Here is a 19,996-nt window from a genome sequence, read left to right as displayed (position 1 = left end):
TCCAGGGACCCTCATGGGCTTCCAAATGGCCCCTTACAGGTGTGTAACTCTGAGAGTGTACAAATGGAACCAGACCCGTAAGCCTTACCCATTTGTACACTCTCAGAGTTATGGGGGTCGTGGAAACCACTGCGCTACACTAAATGGAACAGAGCCTTCATTAGTATCATTGGTAACACCTGTGAAGGAAGTAGGCATGTAACGATTCACTCAACTCATGATACAATTCGAATCACGATTCGATGTTCACGATACGATTTTTCTACGATTTTTTTAGCACATTTATTTTCCAGACAAATTACTGAAAAACCTTGATTATTTATTTTACAAAAATCATGTATTTTTTAAAAACTATATTTTCTCTTATCCTCTTTTTAATACATGAAATTAAATAAAGCCTTTTTATTCACGAGGTACATGCATTAACTGTCACATTAAGACATATACTTTTTTAAATGAAATATGAAAATAAATGAAATAAATGAATTTTAAAACATATATTCCAGATGAAATACATTATAACGAAAACCTTCAAATAAACAAACTAAGGCTTAGCCTTGGGATTTACAAGTTATTTTTTATCTATGCTACATTCTCAGCATTCTGTATAAAACAACACATTTATGTACAGTAATGAGGGAAACTGTTTTAAACTGCTCCAAATGAGATTAGATAAGAATTAATTGATTAGTATCAATGAAATTCGCTATATATCTGAAAGACAGTGTTGAAAGGAGTTTGGCGTTGTCAGCGGTCTGATACAATTGTTAAATTATTAAATTAGATTATTATTCATTGTACTCTGCAGCCGCACCGAGGCGCTCCAGAATTAGCCTTTTTCATTAGAAGCCTATCAGTTATACCCTCCAGAAAAACGCGGGCAAAAATCCTTGATTATGCGGGCTAAAACTCTTGATTATGCAGGCTAAAATCCTTGATTTTGCGATGAAATATGCGGTGTTTTTTGCAATTTTAAGCGGTGAAATTGCGGGAAGTTGCGAAATATGCGGCAATCTGCGAAAAGTTGCGATATGCGAAAAATGCGAAATATGTGAAAAGTTGCGAAATATGCAGAAATATGCGATGCGAAACGCATATTATGCGATGCGATGCGCATATTATGCGATGCGACACGTATATTATGCGATGCGATGCGGCCTTTTTGAAAAAACGTTACCCCCGCATAATTATGCGCCATTTTGATGATTATGCGGTAAATTCTGCGATCGCATAATCACATTTTTCTTGAGGGTCTAATCAGTTGTATGTTAACTACAGAGTTTAAATCAGACAGCTAACAACAGCTAACAACGTCGTCAGACGGGGGAGGGGGTAAACGGTATAGTTTGGGCAATTCATCAATCAAATAAACATGTTTACATGCGACGCACATTTCCCTCTTTATGCAGTGCGATCGCCTAGTTGTTTAGATTTCATAGCCTGAGAGGACGTGAACCCCACTCTGCCGTTCATAGCCTGCCGTTGAGTGAGTGAAGAGACCGAAGGCAGGCAGCTATGGTGGCCCTGAGGGGACAAAATAGTAGGCGGAGAACAAGGAAGGGAGTCTGACTCGATTGCACCCTCTGCTGGTTGCATCGCGATGTCATATTTTATTGCATCGATTTAAATCGTCACCACTTTGAATCGATTTAAATCGATATACGATAAATCGTTACATGCCTAGAAGGAAGTGATAATATGGCTGCTGTGCATAGAGCCTATTGGTGTGGTGGAGACTGTGCTGTTGATTGACAAATGTCTGACAGCTGTGGCCAATGACACCTGCATGTGGGGAATCGTCCCTGCCACTGATTCGCTGGTTCACTGATGATCATGGCTGCTGATTGGGCGTGGCCACTTCTACTACTCTCTAAAGTTCGACGGTTTCACACATTATTGCTGAGGCTTAGAATCGAACCTGGGACCTTTGCCTTCTCAGGCGGGCTCTCTAACGATTCAGCTATGGCAACCCCATGTTGCCATGGTTACCTGACGTGTCCAATCACAGTACGTTGAGGCCGGTCTGGAGTCACATGGAACTCCATTTTTGGGAAAATTACGTCATATTTGATGATGTCGAGATTTGAGGAGCTGGATTTAAAGACTGATTCCACACAGTGTGAGGAGATTAGTGAATACTTAAGCAGACTTCACATACTCCTATTGGAACCATTAGAGAACCGAGTGGAAGTCAAAACTGACCATTCCTGGATCGTAACTTGAGACGTCACCGTTTGGGAAAGTTCTAGACGCCTGGAGAAGACACTGCAGTCAAGAGATGACGAGAGAGCTGTGTGATGCTGAGATGAGGAGGATCCAGCAATTTGAGGTGGATGTAACTCTGGACCCTGATACAGCAAATCCCTTCCTCATCCTGTCTGAGGATGGAAAACAAGTGAGTTGTGGAAACGTAAGGAAGAATCTCCCATACAACAAAGAGAGATTCTCTCCACACCTCTTTGTCTTAGGGAAACAAAGTTTCTCTTCAGGAAGGTTTTACTATGAGGTTCAGGTTGGAGGGAAGACTCACTGGACAATAGGATTGGCCAGAGAGTCCATCAACAGGAAGGGATCCGAGTACTATCCGAGTACCAACACTGGTTACTGGACTATATGGTTGAGGAATGGAGATGAGTACAGGACCAACAATAGTCAATTACTCTCTTACAGGGAGGAGGTCCAGAAAGTGGGAGTGTTTGTGGATTATGAGGAGGGTCTGGTCTCCTTTTATGATGTGGAGACCAGAGTTAATCTCTACTCTTTCACTGGCTGCACCTTCACTGAGAAACTCTGTCCATACTTCTGTCCATGTAGCAACTTTAATGGTACAAACTCTGCTCCTCTGATCATCTCTCCTGTCAATAACCCTGATTGACAGGATTAATCTATACATTTACAATGAGGGTTGCATTTTAGGGGTGTGCCGATACACTAATTTCACCAAACGATACGATACGATATTTGGCTCACAACTTCGATACGATTTCGATACGATACGATACGCACTTTTTTTATTATGAAAATAAATGGGGGAGAAAAAAAGAAAATGCAAACAAATAATTCTGTTTTTGCATTATTCAGACATGCAAACTTGTAGCTTTTCAGCTACAATAGCCGTTTTCAATCCAAATAGTATGACACCTGACCCGAAAAAAAAACATGTTGTCACTCTTTTCACTTCGGCGCCGTTTGCATGCCTGATTATTATGATTGTAAAAAAAAAAAAAAAAAAAGTTTTTTTTTTCAAAAACGATATTTTTTTTCCCCAAAACGATACATATCGTAGCGAAAACGTATCGCGATATATCGCGGGACGATATATCGGCACACCCCTATTGCATTTACAATAGAATGTGTAAATAACACAGTATAATTGTAACTCTTAACAAACCTGCTTATCTGCAGCAGTTCAGTGCCTTGCTCAAGGACACTTCATCCAGTTCAAAACACTGGTGACGACCTACAAGGTAGTCAAGGTCACATCACCTCCTGACCTTCAGGACATGATCCACCCCTACACCCCTTCACCAACACTTCATGCATCAGATATCTTTTTTTTTTGCCAGACCCAGGGGGTCGGCCTACAGGAGGCTTTGTCGGTCGGTCGGTCGGTCGGTCTGTCCCTCTTTTCCTACCCAGCCATTCAGATTTCAACCACTAGGGGTCTGGCAGAACCAGGTCTCCTGGTCCTTTTTTTTTTTACCACATTAGATAGAAATGGTGTTTTGAGTCATGTGACAATGAGCATCAAACAGGGTTCTGATACTCCATAATGTTTGACTTTAATTGGATTCATAAATGTGTGGGCGGGCTGGGACCTATTTCTTATCCAAAAATCTAAACATATCACAAACACAACATCCAATCAACTCCAAATTAGATTCACATGTTGAGGAGTCAATTCAATTCAATCGCTTTATTGGCATGAATGTAACAGTTACAATATTGCCATAGCATCAAGTGCAGTAAATACTGAAAAAGGAATACAGCAGAAAACAAGTGTGTGTGTGTGTGTGTGTGTGTGTGTGTGTGTGTGTGTGTGTGTGTGTGTGTGTGTGTGTGTGTGTGTGTGTGTGTGTGTGTGTGTGTGTGTGTGTGTGTGTGTGTGTGTGTGTGTGTCAAGATATTAGTCACATTGAGTGTTGTTTGCTTGTGACATGCAGTCAGATATTGTGCAGCTAGTAAATGTGCTGCAGGTCCCTCTCCTAATAGAATGTGTTATTTGTCATATTCATCTAGCTCTGTAAAGTCTCTATAGAGCAATTCATTGATATAAAAATGAAGAAAGGTACTTCTACTACTTTTACTTTGACTTGTACTTGAAGTATTTTTTAAAAGCATGTACTTTTGAATACTTAAGTATATTTAAAAGCAATGACTTTTGTACTCCTACTTGAGTAACATTTTGACTGAGCTACGTTTACTTGTAGTGGAGTCAATTTGACCAGGAGTATCTGTACTTTTACTCAAGTACTGGGGTCGAGTACTTCGTCCACCACTGCTCTGTGGTGTCCATGAGAAGAAGAAAAAATTGCATCGCGAGCCACTGTTGTCTCGTTGTGGGCTCTACGTAAGCCTAAAATGGTCCACAAGAAAGTGGAGGAAATGGACAATTTTTCAGATCCAATAACCTGGAAGTGAATGTGGCTTTTTTTTGCGACAACGTCATTTCCTGTTTCAATACGTCACTGAGGGTCAAGTGTTGGCTCGTGTGTTAGCGAACAGCGCCATCTAGCGTAAAACCACTGAAAACCTCAAATCTCGTCATTGGCAGTGTGAGCCTTGGGTTAAAACAAAAAGTCTTGTTAAAACTATATTCTGATAGTAAATCATTGCTATAGTGTTTGTTCAGTAACAGTGGTCTCTGCGTCTCTCCAGCTCTTCAACCCATTAAGACCTGAAGCCGATTCTACATAGGTCTTCTAAATCCCAACCGTTTTCTGGAAAAAAAACATGTTTCTATATCAGTGGTGCTCAAACTTTTTCATGTCAAGGACCCCCAAAATGATATGTATTTGGCTGCCGACCCCCATCTCAAAAAAGGTTGTTCCAGGGACCCCCCAGAAGCAAAGATTTTAGTTAAAAATGTTTGCTTTAAAAAAAAATATATTCAACGATTTGCAAACATTTTCAAGATTTTTCAAACATAGCAGATCTACAAGCTCATAGCGCGGCACTCGCCAAAGTGTAAAATAATGCTTTTTAGCTCAAATCAAAAAGTGACACAGACGCGTCCAGCTCTTAAAGGGGTAATACACATAAAATACATTTTCACCCACTGAACCTGTGACAATAAAGCTGATTCTGATTCTCTCTTTTTCTTCACTCTCTCTTTTTCCCATTCTCCAGGTGTATCGTGTCCCGGTTCCACGTCCCAGCGCGTCAGAAGCCAACAGCAAGAAGAGGTCTTCACACGCGGCTGAGGTCAGTCACTGGGCCTCATCACCTGAGAAGGCTCATGGAATAAAGTGTCAGAGAGGAGGTCTTGTACCTGTCAGAATGGTTCATGTCAACATACCGTGTTTCCCCCCAAAGGCGACCCTGTGCAATGTGTCATGTTTTCACCAGGAACCTTCCGTCATGACGCCGAAACTCAGCGGTTAGAAGGAGGACTTACTTTATTTAACCCATTCAATCCGGGAACGCAATCTTTGGCATTTTTAAAGATTTTTTTGGCTATTCAAAAATAGCAGCTTGTAGATCTGCTATTTCTGAAAAATCTTAGTGCAAATCTTTGAATAATATAACATTTTAAACCGGACATTTGTAACTCAAATCTTTGCTTCATGGGGGTCCCTTGAACGAAACATTGAGATGGGGGTCCGTGGCCAAATACATATCTAAACATGTTTTCTAAATCCTAACAGTATGTTGCTATATCAGTGGTGCTCCAACTTTTCCATGTCAAGGACCCCCGAAATGATACGTATTTGGCCGCGGACCCCCCCCCATCTCAAAATATGTTTTTCCAGGGACCCCCCAGAAGCACAGATCAGAGTTAAATATGTTTGCTTTAAAACATATGTAATATATTCAAAATTGTCCACAAATCTCCCAAGATATCCCCAAAAATAGCAGATCTACAAGCTCATAGCTCATGAGCTTGTATATCTGCTATTTTTGAATAGCCAAATAAATCTTAAAATGATGCATATGCGTTCCCGGTCTCAATGGATTAAGTAAGAGTAGAAATACCACAATGTAGAAATACTCTGTTACAAGTAAAAGGACCGTTTACATTGTTTACCTGAGTCAAAGTACAAAAGTATGGACATCAAAATATACTTACTCTTCAATACCAAATGTAAAAGAACTCAAATGTTTCAGTGTGGAAGTGGAAGCTCACAGCAATTTGAAAATAGGCGATCTTCTTGTTGTGACGTGTTGTGAGTTTGTAAATCGGTATCAAAGTATAACACTGGGATTTTTTGGATTAATAATTTAAATGTGCAAACTAACTAGTAACTAAACCCGTCAAATAATTGTAGTGGAGTAAAAAGTGCAATATTTGCCTCTGAGTTGTAGTTGAGTAGATCTATAAAGTACTGCATTTTTTTGGTTGACAAACTCAAGTAAAGTAAAGGTACCTCAATATTTTACTTGAGTAAATGTACTGCTGTAGACATAATGCAGCTGCTCGCATGTCTAATAGCCTACTGCGTTCCTGGCTTCTTAAGTGCCGTTTGAATTCTGTGCAGTATACTTTAATAGCACTAATACATATTTTTGCTGCATTGAAAACCAGGTCCTACTCAGATAACATTTCTTCACACTCTGAAGGACATGAAATATAGATGAATTGCACATTTTGCCTCATAGCCTCATCTGTTTAGCCTGGTTCCCCAGAGAAACTTACATAATCAGCTCTGCTCGTCATTAGTGGCAAATTAACGATTTCCAAGAAGTTTCTGAACTTTTTCAACAAACTAAAGGAAATTTGCATTTATGTAATGGGTTTTTATGTCATGTTTGCATGCACACTCACACACTCACACACACACACACACACACACACACACACACACACACACACACACACACACACACACACACACACACACACACACACACACACACACACACACAAAAATGTGATTTACTGTATGTTGGGTATTTCCATTAACATACATTGATTTGCACTAAGTGGTGATCATGCATTTTTCATATTGCAGTTCAGTTCAATTTATGATGAAGATATGATATCATATGATTGTTATGAGGCACTTATTCTGGCATTAGCCAGAACCTCGCTTATCTATAATGCTAGTTGGACAATTATCAAAAGACCCAGCCCACCCGTGTTTTTTTCTCACATAAACCATCACAATTACAGTTGTGATGATACACTGTATAACCCATTGGGTACAGGGTCCCCAGCTAAATTAGTAACTAAATTAGCGTCATAATTAAAATGATGTGCGGCCGGTAAAGCGGCCGGATGGGAGCCGCAAGGTTCCCAGTTCGATCCCGGGCTCCCCCAGAGTTAGTGTCGAAGTGTCCTTGAGCAAGACGCTGAACCCCTAATTGCTCCCGATGAGCAGGTTGGTGCCTTGCATGGTTTCCTCCGCCATCGGTGTGTGAATGTGTGTGTGAATGTAATGCACAATCTATGTAAAGCGTTTTGGATAAAAGCGCTATATAAATGCACCATTTACCATTTTATTTATTTAATCATTTTAACCATTATGTTATACTTTGGCTATTCAAAAATAGCAGATCTACAAGCTCATAGCACGGCACCGAGTGCCGTGCTATGAGCTTGTAGATCTGCTATTTTTGAAAAATTGTGAATATTTGTGCAAATCTTTGAATATATATATATATAGTATATGTTCTAAATCGAACAAATCTTTTCTTCTGGAGGTCACTGTCACAAAATATGAGATGGGGGGTCTGCAGCCAAATTATGTATCATTTTGGGGGTCCTTCACATGGAAAAAGTTTGCGAACCACTGGTATAACCGTTGTAAAGGAACATAAGTATTATCACAGGGTTCAATGCAGGTGTACTGTCATGCTAATGCATTTGTTTTGTTTTTTCAGGTGTCCAAGCCATCCAAAGAACCCAAGTACACCTATGTGTCTCTGGCTGACCTGACGGTGGGAGCTGTAGTGAACGTCTACGCTGTGGTGGTCTTCTACAAACAACCGTTTAAGACCACCGGAACAGGTCAGTGACAGTTGGCCAGTAGCTTGACCCGATGAAGAGCCTTGGCTCGAAACGTTGTCATTAAATTACATTGGCTGATGAGTGTGCAGGTTTTTTCTTTTTCTTTGTCTTCAGTAGCTCATCATACACACGGAAATGAACACAACCCACCCCCATTGCGATAAATACAAATCTAACATAACAATATTTTTGACCAAATACTTGATACTATTGATATTGAAATTAAGGTAACACTGCATTGTGAATGATAATGTAAAAAAAGAAGAACAAATGGCAGATTTACAAGCTCACAGCGCTTTACGTTGTGAAGCGCTTTAACAGAGCATACGATTCTAACAAGTTGTTAGAACCAGGAAAAGACAACAATTAAATATCGCCATATTACGATATCCCAAATTTTAGACATTCTCTTCTTGATATGCGCTGGGGTCATCATTTTGTTGCCTCGCTCAAAATAAATCCTATATATTTTTTTCATCAAAGACGGAGTGCCTTGGAATTATTTTCTTTGCAAGTCTGCAGCCAGTCCACACCATTTGGGAGTTAAGCAGTACTTCTTTGAAAACTCCCTTTTTGTTCATAATGTTCCCACCTGTATCACCAAAGTGCACCTATCTTTTAGAGCCACCGACTGATCCCTGCAGCGCTTATTTTTTCTCTTTTTAATATCTCAATATTGCAGTCAGAACTGCAGACTCACTCCCAATTTCATGCCACTTTACCTTCTTGCCAACTTTCCTTTCGATGGATGCTAGCGACTGACCAAGACGGGGCTACTAGTGCAGACGTACCGTATCTTGGTCACTAGATTTGTTTGGCTCAACCGCACATTTTTAAGAACGGCATTTAGATGGCATGTTGTTTAGACCAGGGGGTCTTCAACAGGGGGTCCGGGGGACCCCTAGGGGGTCCTCAGAGTTACTACAGGGGGGGGCCGGCGCCAAATCTTTGTGTGATAGGGACTTCTTTTTTTTTTTTAACACTAACCACTTAACATCTTATTCTGAGGGGAACATTAGCCGAAAATAGCCGATCTACAAGCTCATAACGCCTCGCAGCGCGAGGCGTTATGAGCTTGTAGATCTGCTATTTTCGGCAAATCGGTTTGGTGTAGAGGGGGAAAAAGAGCAGACCAAGTACAGAGCCAACGGTCAAGTTTACAAAGTATTGAGGAGGGTTTAAGTGGTTAAACGTCTGAAAACGCACATTTAACATGACTACAATATTGTTGCGAGCTAGCTCTCTTGGCGTTGCTCGTTACCGGGTTTCGATTCCAGCTGGGTGCGCGAAACGTTACAATATGTATTCTCAATACCCCTGCTTTAGACAGATGCTAGGTTGTTTTTTTACCTGGCATTCTTTAGTTTCTTTGAGGCTCTTCTACACTGTTCTCTCTGCACTCTCTATTTATATGATTACCTACCTTGTTTATTGGCCCACAGCTTCTTGCTTACTCTGCTTGTTCCCGTCTTGTGCTTGTAAGCCTCTCCGGATGAGAGCGTCTACTAAATGCCTAAATTGATATCAATATAATATTAATATGTCAGCTGCCCCATGCCCTGAATGCAGTTCAGTGTTGAAGGCAGCAGAAAGAGTACACACAAACATTTTGAGATATTTGTTCTTGACTTGAGTATTTCCAATACTTTTACTTCTACTCCACTATACAGAGGCAAATATTGTACTTTTACTCCACTACATTTATTTGAAAACTTGAGTTACTAGTTACTTTGTTGATTATTATAACAAAACATTATGCATTAACCACTTCAGCCCTATATACATTTCGGCCGTTTGAAAATAGCAGATCTACAAGCTCACAATGCGTCGCGATGCGACACATTGTGAGCTTGTAGATCTGCTATTTTCAAAAGATTTTTATACATTTGAAAACCTTAAAACGGGACATTCTGCATAATGACTACTTTTCCTTTTGGTACTTGAAGTACATTTTGATGCCAATACTTTTGGACTTTTACTCAAGTTTTGAATTCCGTACTTTTACTTAAAGGGATATTTCACTTTCAAAAAAACTTTTGGTGATTGTATCGTCTACTCAGGCTTTTGTGAACATCACAGACATTTTTAAGTTGCTTGAAAAACACACGGCCCCCTCACGCATTAGGAGGGCAGGGTGAGTCACCAGAACCAAGGATTTTGATGAATCTAACATGGTTAAAATAAAATGTTTTTTAATGTTCTTGTAAGCCCGTTGCCCAATAAAGGCTTTTTATTTTCAAATCCACCTGAGTGCCTGGACCTAGATTTTTGTGCCTTTTTGGCACATTCTTTCCTTTTTTGCTCATGGTTAAAATAGAGTTTGAAGTTACAATGGGTTTGTATAGGAAGGGGGCGTGTCTGATAAAATGAAAATCAAATATCTAAATACTGAATCAAGCAACTTAAAAACTGTCTGGGGGGCTCACCTGAGTAGATGATACAATCACCAAAAGTTTTTCTGAAAGTGAAATATCCCTTTAAGTAAACAAAATTGAGTACTTTTTCCACCACTGACACACGCACACACACACACACACACACACACACACACACACACACACACACACACACACACACACACACACACACACACACACACACACACACACACACACACACACACACACACAGTCTTCAGCTTCTTGTAAGGGAGATTGTGCCGATTTCACTGTACATTAGGGTAGCCACGCATCAAACTCAAGTCCTCACGGTACACTTCCATCTCACACATATGGCACCCCGGGCAAGACCTGGGATGTTGGTTGTCTAGGAAGTTGACAACCGGAAATGGTTGAATTTGGCGGAAGTACCGCCCAAGGAAATGACGTTGATGCTTTACAAATCTGTTAACATTCTCCGTGAATGAAACGAGTGTTGTGATTGATCAAAAAATATCGTGGCTGGGACCGAGGTTACACATATGGGGACTGGTCTGGCCAAGGGTTAAAGGGATAGTTCACCCCCAAAATGACTTTTTTCCCCCATTGATTACTCACCCCATGGATACTTGAATTAATGGGTTTTGTTTTTGTAGCATTCCTAAGCCAATAATTTGATGACTGGCAGCAGTTACGGTAGGAGACACAAAGAGTCTCCTTTTGTGTATGCCAGTGCTCAATGTTGGTGTGCAGTGTCAGATTGACTGGCCAACACATCACAGAGGATGCAGACAGTTTTCTACAGTTTGTCATTCTATTGTAGTGCAATTGTAGTCGGGACCCCCAGGGGGGTCTCCACATGATTGTGGGGGGGCCCCCGGATGACAGTGAATTGACATTTAAGAATTTTAAGACCTTTTTTATGCCTCCAAAAAAAAGACCATTACTGCATCAAAAGTAATCAACAAACTATACTATAACACATTGGCTAAATTGTCAAAAAAAAATAATATATGAATTGTTAAAATAGCCAATATATATAAGTGTCTTGTGTGAGCTTGTAGATCGGCTATTTTCACAATATTTATCTGTGGAACGGAGTCAAACAAAATGGGGGGTCCCCAGTTCAAACATGATTCTTTTGGGGGGTCACGGCCTGAATAGGTTGAGAACCACTGCTCTAGGGCAATGGTTCTCAAACTTTTTAGCTCAAAACCCAAAAGAGAAATCTGAGGTTGTAAGTCTTATCTGCAGTTTTTTTTACTACTCAAGGATGTTCGGGCCGCATGAGGCCTGAACACCTGTGTTACACCGCCAAATACAACCAATACGTCTGAGTCACAGTTTTGGGGGCTTTATTAGAGTATCCGCTTTACCCGTCGTATTGGGTTTGTTTTTGGTTATGTCTGAGTCATAGTGACATGCCTATAATATGGGACATATCAGGCTTGTTTATGGTTATGTCTGAGTCAGAGTGGTGTGGCCGTGGTTCTGCCTGCATGGGCGTATGGGGTTTGTTTATGGTTATGAGTCAGGGTGACGTGGTCCGCCCGCCCTCCCATCCAATTTTAATATAGGATGTGTGGGAGAGAAAAAAAAGAAATCTGCTTTGGAAAATTTCTGAAATTCTTTTGAAAAATGTAAAAAAAAAAGAAAAAAATGGAAATCTTTTCAAATCATATTTTTGTGTGTGTAGGAAATATCACAAACGGTATACAAAATGGGTCCCGACCCATTGTTTGAGAAACACTGCAATATAGGCTGAGAAGGAGGGCCCCATGTTGTGTTTTATTTTTTTTTGCTGGCAAACCCACCTGCTGCTGTAGAGACTGTATTACCTGCTGTCGTTTCCCAAAACACAGGCTAGCGAAGTCATTTAGCCATGCACTGTCTGTGGGTATAGTTAGCAGCACCACTATGAAGTTACATCATTACACAGGAGTGTATAGAGGAGCAAAGAGCCATGAAAGTCAAGTGCTATGGAGAGGAATAAAGAGTGATGAAAGTCATGAAACCCCAGGCACCCGCAGTAACAATAAGCACCGGTCCATCCAATTCCCCATTTTCAGGCAGCTAAATGCACAGCCTTGCGCTCTCAAAGCCCCGAGTTTCAAGAGACTTATGGCTGCCAAAATGAGCCTGCGAAGCAAACGCACACACACACACACACGCACGCATGGACGCACACACACGCACACACACACTAGAAACGGCAGTCTTATTAGCGTTGTTTACAACTTGAGCAGCATGTAGGGTTCTAATCTTTCAACTTGTTTAACCCATTAAGACCAGGAACTCATCTGTGTCATTTTAAGATGCCTTTGGCTATTAAAAAAAATAGCAGATCTACAAGCTCATAGCGCGGCACCGAGTGCCGCACTATGAGCTTGTAGATCTGCTATTTTTTTTTGAGAAATCGTGAAAATGTGTGCAAATCTTTGAATATATATATATTTTTTAAAGCAAACTCAAATCTTTGCTTCTCGGGATTCTACAAATGTCTTCTAAATCCCAATTTTAAACTTATGTTGCTATATATATCAGTGGTTCTCAAACTTTTTCATGTCAAGGACCACCCAAAACGATGTATTGGGTCACGGATCCCCATCTCAAAATGTTGTGTTCCAGGCAGGGAGCCCCCCCAGAAGCAAAGATTTGAGTTAAAAGTGTGTATATATATATTCAAAGATTTGCACACATTTTCACATTTTTTTTTTTTTTGCAGATCTACAAGCTCATAGCTATGAGCTTGTAAATCTGCTATTTTTGAATAGCCAAATAAATCTAAAATGACAGAGATGCGTTCCCGGTTTTATTGGGTTAAGCAAGCCGTAATTAGGCTTTAACCGTCTTTTGGTAAATTACGTATTCAAATGGACCAGCTGTTTCCCCTCCCAGAGCAAATGGTAATGAATGAATCAAGGCATTTCATCTGATCATGTAGATAAGGTTTAGTTTGTTCACAGGGGGCTCAAATCATGCTCTAAATTAGATCCCAACCCAGCACAGATTTTGGGGTCTGATGCCGATCACGATTTTGGAGAGTCCTTAGACCACTGTGGTGCTCAAACTTTTTCATTTCAAAGACCCCCCAAAACTCTTGAGAGTGTACAAAAACAAGCACATTTGTACACTTATTATACTCCTCAGTTTGCATTGTGATGATGTTTATTTAAGGATCCCCATTAGAGGCACATGAGTGAGGCTCTAGTCTTCCTGGGGTTCTGAAGACAGTAAATACAATACAGACAATTATAAAAGACACTGAAGTATAGAAAACCAAAAAAAGCTAAAACAAAAGAAACAAATTAAGATTATAAAATAAATGAAACATGCGGGCAAGTTAAACAAAATTAATACGCACATGGCAATTACTTGGCAAGATATCCCTTGATGTTCTTTTTGAAATGAATTTTGTTGAACACTGAAAATTAGATGTTTTTTGGCAGAGAATTCCGTGCCATTGGGGGGGGGGGGGGGGTTGTGTGTGTGTGTGTGTGTGTGTGTGTTGAAAAATTGAAGTGTGCGTGCGTGTGTGTGTGTGTGTGTGTGTGTGTGTGTGTGTGTGTGTGTGTGTGTGAGAGAGTTGCTCCCAGTTCTCTTCTTAGAACTGGGAGCACTGTGGTGCCAGAAGCTGCCCTCTAGTGCTGTAAACATATATATTCTGAAGCCATAATTGCTGTTGGGTGGAAACCTTTTATGTGCAAAACGTGCTTTTCAGGAAATGGATAATAGCCATTCTCCATGTTCACAACGTGTCACGATGCGACGCGTTGTGAGCTTCTAGATAGGCTGTTTTCGATACTTTTGCCCGACACTTGTCACATGACAAAGTAGGCCATTCATTTACAGGGGAGAAACAAAGTCTTACAAAGTTGAAACATGGATCAAGGTTTCTGTCCTACAGCAACGATATGTGAGTGGTGAGCCAAGCTGGACGGGTTTATTGGTGCTAATGATGTTCCTCAGTAGCATTAGGTGTTCAACCATCAGCCATGCCAAGGGCTCATATAGTGCTTGTCCTAATGGGTGCTAATTATCACCGGTACACATGATGATAGGCAAAGGGCTGTTGGAAAATATACCACAGAGGATATAAACCAGTGGTTCTCAATCTGTTTCATGTCAAGGACCCCACTTGACCCGTATTAGCCCGCGGACCCCCATTTGAAAAGATATGCCAGGGACCCCCATAAGAGAAGATTATTACGGCTCTAGTAGTGATTCTCACCCATTTTAATTCTAAGGACCCCCAGTTGGACATGCATTTGGCTACGGACTCTCATTTAATGGCATTTCTACTCTGGGACCTCAATTTACCCCAATTTATATTGTTAAATCAATGTTAATTTAACCCGTTAGGGTCCATTTGGTTCCATTTGTATGTACACTCAGTGTTACATACTCATAAGGGTCCATTTTGATCCTAACTATCCATCAATTAGCTGGGGACCCCCTGGAACTCCCTCAAGGACCCCTAGGAGTCCCCACTTTGAGATCCAATGATACAAACACTAGTCCAGCGGTTCTCAAACTTCTCAAGAGTTGAGTTACATTTATTTGACTCTGAATGAAAATAGCTGATCTACATGCTTTGCAAGGCGTTGTGAGCATGTATATGCAGCTATTTCCACAATTCTGGCCTCTCTCTTAGGTAATATTTGACAATTTGGTCAAATGTTTGACAACTTTTTTATGGTGGTGTATGTTGATTACTTTTGATGCAATTAAAAATTACATTTAGAGTGATTTAACACATTGTGTGCCAAAAACGGTCCGGACTGTTTTTGGCCCATTTTAAAAAAAATATATTTTCCCACGGTGGGGGGGGGGGGGCGCTCTAACGAAACTTTGGGATCATCCAAGGAGTCTCTTTGAAGGATGTGGATCCATGTAAAAAATGCTTCCGTTTGTCCGCTCCAATGTTAACTCCTTGACTAACAGCTTAATATCTCCTATTTCTTTTTAACGTGGTGGAAGTGAGATGTTTTCGATCGGCGATCACTCTGCAATGGAGGATCGGGTTAGACATATTATTGTTCCAGGCGTTAGTCGGGACCCTCCGCCGTCTCGCACGCACGCTTTGTTTACATGCACGTCCTCGTCGGGGCTTCTACAGCACAAAACATATCAGCGCAAGTGGATGGAAGATATGCTGTCACTGGATGTACCCTATTTTAATAAACCTCTGGCACACAATGTGTTAAAAGGCCTTATAAAACCTTAAATTGTCACTTTAGAAATGGATACCCTAAAGATACCCTGTATACACACTTTAAATGTTTTACTTTACATTTTTATCCCACAATTTTGCAACCCCATTTTCTTTCACCCAGTGCTAATTGTCTAAGTAATCATGGGCGCTACACTCCCCCTGCCAGCCTAGGGAGAGCCCTGAGCCTTCTTATCACCCGACAAGGGGGAGTTTCCCCGGTTGGACGTAGCGCGTCACGTTATTCCTACCAGTTCCTATACACTTATACTGTATGTTGGGTTGTTTACAATTTGAAAATAGTGTTGCATTAACTCATTAAATGCCAGAATAAAACATTGTCTATAGCTGACCTTTCCAGCATTGTTGAGCATTTTTACCGTAACCTTTTCAAGAGCGACAGAATATTTCGCTCGAGGACGATCGACACACAGAGTGTCGCAAAAGACGGAGGAGCATTTTCCATCGGGGGGGGGGGGGGGGCGTATCACTGCGACCCTCCGTTTTTCAGTTATTGGTGAATATAGCTTGTTCTCGCCAAAAACGCAGAAAAAAACAAGAAAGCAGAGAGGATAACTCACTGGCTGGCGAAGAGCGCCATCTAGTTTAAACACTGAGAACACCAAAACACGCCAAACGCGTCATTGGCGGTGTGTGGGGGCGTTGGAAAAGAAACACGTCATTGGCATCGATTGAGTTATTCAAATCATCTGGGGACCGCCCCCAAAAAATCTTGTGGGAGGGTCCCTCCCCACCGCATTAGACGATAAAAAAATGACTGTACATAAATTCACTCAACAATGTGTAGCTGTGTGCGTTAAAGGTTCTATGACATTCATTTTCACTTTTTTTTATTTTTTTATGTTTTTTTGGGGGGTTTTATGACCTCAATTACACCCAAAAAAACTGAACTTTGAACATTCAGTGGATTTTCTGTGGTCTGGGGTTTTCTGAATAATTAGGCTGAAAAGTAGTCTGAGCTTGGCCCTTGGGCAGTGAAGTCACAGCCGATTAATCACTCTCCTCCTCGCCCCTCCCCTATCCTTTCCTTTGGGGGGGGGATGATTGACAGGCAAAATCCCTCAACAGCGACACCCGCAGGCAAAGATTTATTTTTTCATTGCAGTTGAAAAGGCTTTAGAAATGTGAGAGAAAAACACCTGCAATTTTTGGTTAAAACTTTTTATACACGTTTGAAGGACCATGACAAAGACTTTTAATGTGTGGTAAAACTGAACGTCATGAAACCTTTAACTCATTCAGTGCAAAAAATATTTCTGGCTATATCACCCCTGTGCCAGAGCCAAAAATACTTTGTAAAAAAAAGACTGCTTAGGAAGCGCCTGGGGAACATAGGTACTGTCCCAAGCGAGATACAGCTTTTTTCAGTACGATGTTAAACAAGAAGTGAATGGAGCAGCAAATCTTCAAACATTTTTTATTTATTTTTTTATTTATTTTTATTCATGACGTCTCAGACGTCATTGGCACTCTGGGCTTATGAAAAACGTGACGTCTCAGACGTCATAGGCACTAAATGAGTTGTTAAGTACGTAGTATATTCTCAGTAGTGTTCTGACAGATTGACCTTTCCCCCTCCAGGCTACTGCTCCACCGTGAAGATCGTGGATCGGTCCAACGAGAGGGTGCTGTGCCAAATCTTCTGCGACAACGTGGCGGATCACCCCAAGATCCTAAAGATCGGAGACATTATCCGCCTCCACAGAGTCAAGGTACACCTTCCATCAACCCATTAAGACCTGGAACGCATCTGTGTCACTTCTTGATTTGAGCTAAAAAAAAGCATTATTTTACACTTTGGCTATGCAAAAATAGCAGATATACAAGCTCGTAGTGCGCCACCGAGTGCCGTGCTACAAGCTTGTAGATCTGCTATTTTTGAGAAATCGTGAAAATGTGTGCAAATCTTGGAATATATATTGTTTTAAAGCAAACATTTGTAACTCAAATCTTTGCTTCTGGGGGGTCCCTGGAACAAAATATTTTGAGATGGGGGTCCGTGGCCAAATGCATATCATTTTGCTGTCCTTGACATGAAAACGTTTGAGAACCACTGACAAAGAAACATATGTTTTTTTCAAAAAACTGTTAGGATTTAGAAGACATTTGTAGAATCGGAACCTTAACTCATTCACTGCCTAGAACGACTAAAACGACTTTTGTCCCATAAGCCATGCCTGCCTAGAACGACTAAAACGACTTTAACATTTTACTCTTTTTTTTCTTTAATTTGACCCAAAGACCAAGGAGATATGATTTTTCGAAGATTTAGACTCCCATCCACTTCCTTGTTAACTTAAAACTTAAAAATTCTGTATCTCGGCTCCTGAGTACTTTTTTTTTTCAATGAAAAATCTCTGGCAGTGGGCAAATGCGGCCAGAAATAATTCAGGCAGTGAATGAGTTAATGGGTTAAATCTTGGTGTAGCTTTTCTACTCCTTTAGGTTATCTTTAGTAGTAGTAGTAGTAGTAGCAGCAGTAGTGGCAGTAGTAGTTTATTTGTAAGTGTAACAAGTGTAAAACACGTCGCTGAGCGTGGCGCTTGGCACAGACATGCGCAGAGCAAGTTCAGTCAGGGAACGCAGTGCAGTAGTCGGCGGCCGACCATTGCTCCACATCCACTCATCCAATCGCACACCCATTTCATTCTCAGACAGCTCTATTTAAACTGGAAGTTTGCACTACTCAGCCCTGCTTGCTGATGCTGCTGCTCTCACCACTGCTGTCTAGCCTAAATAATTGCTGCTCACCCGCCACCACCCCCAGGATACCAATTTTATCCAATCAGGATAGAGAACTCAGTCAGGATACAGGTCGAAGTGAAATTGGAAGTTGTGACACAAATAAATGAGACGAGAAAATAGGAACTGGGGCACTATAAAAACATGATTAAGCTGATAAATGGGTACTCTCTCCTGATTGGCTGAAATTCTGGCACCTACCTGAAAATGTATTTACTGTTTAATTATCAAAGAGAAAAGGAGACTCCTGTAACTGAACAAACACTCTATAGCAATGATTACTATCACAATAGAGTGCTTTAACCTTTTTACCAAAAACGTTTCGTTTTAACCAAAACATATCAATTGCCCCACCTACAAATGCCTTCTAAACCAGTAGTTCTCCCACGTTTCCGTGCCAAGGACCCCCAGAATGATATGTATTTGGCCGCGGACCCCCATCTGAAAAAACGATGTGTGTTGTTTTAAAACATGTTCAAACACTTTAAATGATTTATTTTTTCCCCCAAAAATAGCAGATATACAAGCTCACAGTATATCACAAAGTAACACGCTGTGAACTTATAGATCTGCTATTTTTTGAGAACCACTGTAATCTAAACCACTTTATACATTTTCTGAAACACAGCTAAAATCTTAAAATGACACCTTTCCCCCGGGTTTTTTAATGGGTTTTTTAAAGGTCAAGACGTTCCAAGGCTCCATCAGTCTGATCACCACGCACGGCTTCTCGGCGGTCACCGTGGACGGGGCGGTGGGCGGCGACATGGTCCCCAACGCCACCAGCAAGAAGTTCCACTTCAGCCAGGAGGACCGGCGGGCCGTGGAGGAGCTCCGGGCCTGGGCCGCCACCCAGGACTTGGACACCAGCGCGCAGAACAAGACCCGCGTGACCCTGGCCACGGTGCAGCCCAGGACCTACTTTGACCTCACCTGCCAGCTGCTGGCCAAGGCCCCCCTGGACACCAGCCGCACCCTGCTGAAGGTAAGGGGCCGTGTCACCGTTATGACATTTAAAGGGATTGTTCACCCCAAAAAACGTACTTCTTTTTATATCCATTCGTTACCCCATGGAGACTTGAATTCATGGATATTTGTAGGGATGTCCGATTTTATCGGCCTCCCGATATTATCGGCCGATATTAGCATAAAAATTGATATCGGGAAAATATCGGTATCGGTTTTTGAAAAAAAAAAAGTTTTTTTTTTTTTTTTTGTTTTTGCTTTATAAATAAGTTACAGGAGTTCTTACTGTATATGGTGTGTGTGATATGAAATTTGAGCTTACCCTAATCACAATAATCCCCGCATATATCGGTATCGGTTGATATCGGTATCGGTAATTAAGAGTTGGACAATATCGGTATATCGGTTATCGGTAAAAAAGCCAATATCGGACAACAAATATCATATTTGTTTTGTTTTTGTCTCATTCCTAAGACAATAATTTAATGACCAGAGGTTCCGGTAGGA

The 19,996-nt window shown here is 41.0% G+C and overlaps 1 protein-coding gene across 5 annotated transcripts in view; it reads left to right on the top strand.

Moving 5' to 3' along the window:
• pot1 (protection of telomeres 1 homolog) overlaps positions 1-19,996 on the top strand; it is a 120,863-nt gene that overhangs the window by 34,777 nt on the left and 66,090 nt on the right. For all 5 annotated transcript variants that reach the window (XM_084058855.1, XM_084058856.1, XM_084058854.1 and 2 more), the window contains 4 exons: positions 5,350-5,424; positions 8,044-8,170; positions 17,363-17,493; positions 19,206-19,508. In XM_084058855.1, the coding sequence (XP_083914981.1) occupies positions 5,350-5,424; positions 8,044-8,170; positions 17,363-17,493; positions 19,206-19,508 (636 nt within the window). The remainder of the gene's footprint in view (positions 1-5,349; positions 5,425-8,043; positions 8,171-17,362; positions 17,494-19,205; positions 19,509-19,996) is intronic.

Source organism: Gymnoscopelus microlampas (assembly GCF_963454915.1).
Source record: "Gymnoscopelus microlampas genome assembly, chromosome: 6".
In the NCBI taxonomy this organism is placed as follows: Eukaryota; Metazoa; Chordata; class Actinopteri; order Myctophiformes; family Myctophidae; genus Gymnoscopelus; species Gymnoscopelus microlampas.
The sequence above is the reverse complement of the archived record's forward strand: the minus strand, read 5'-3'. Positions and strand labels throughout refer to the sequence as shown.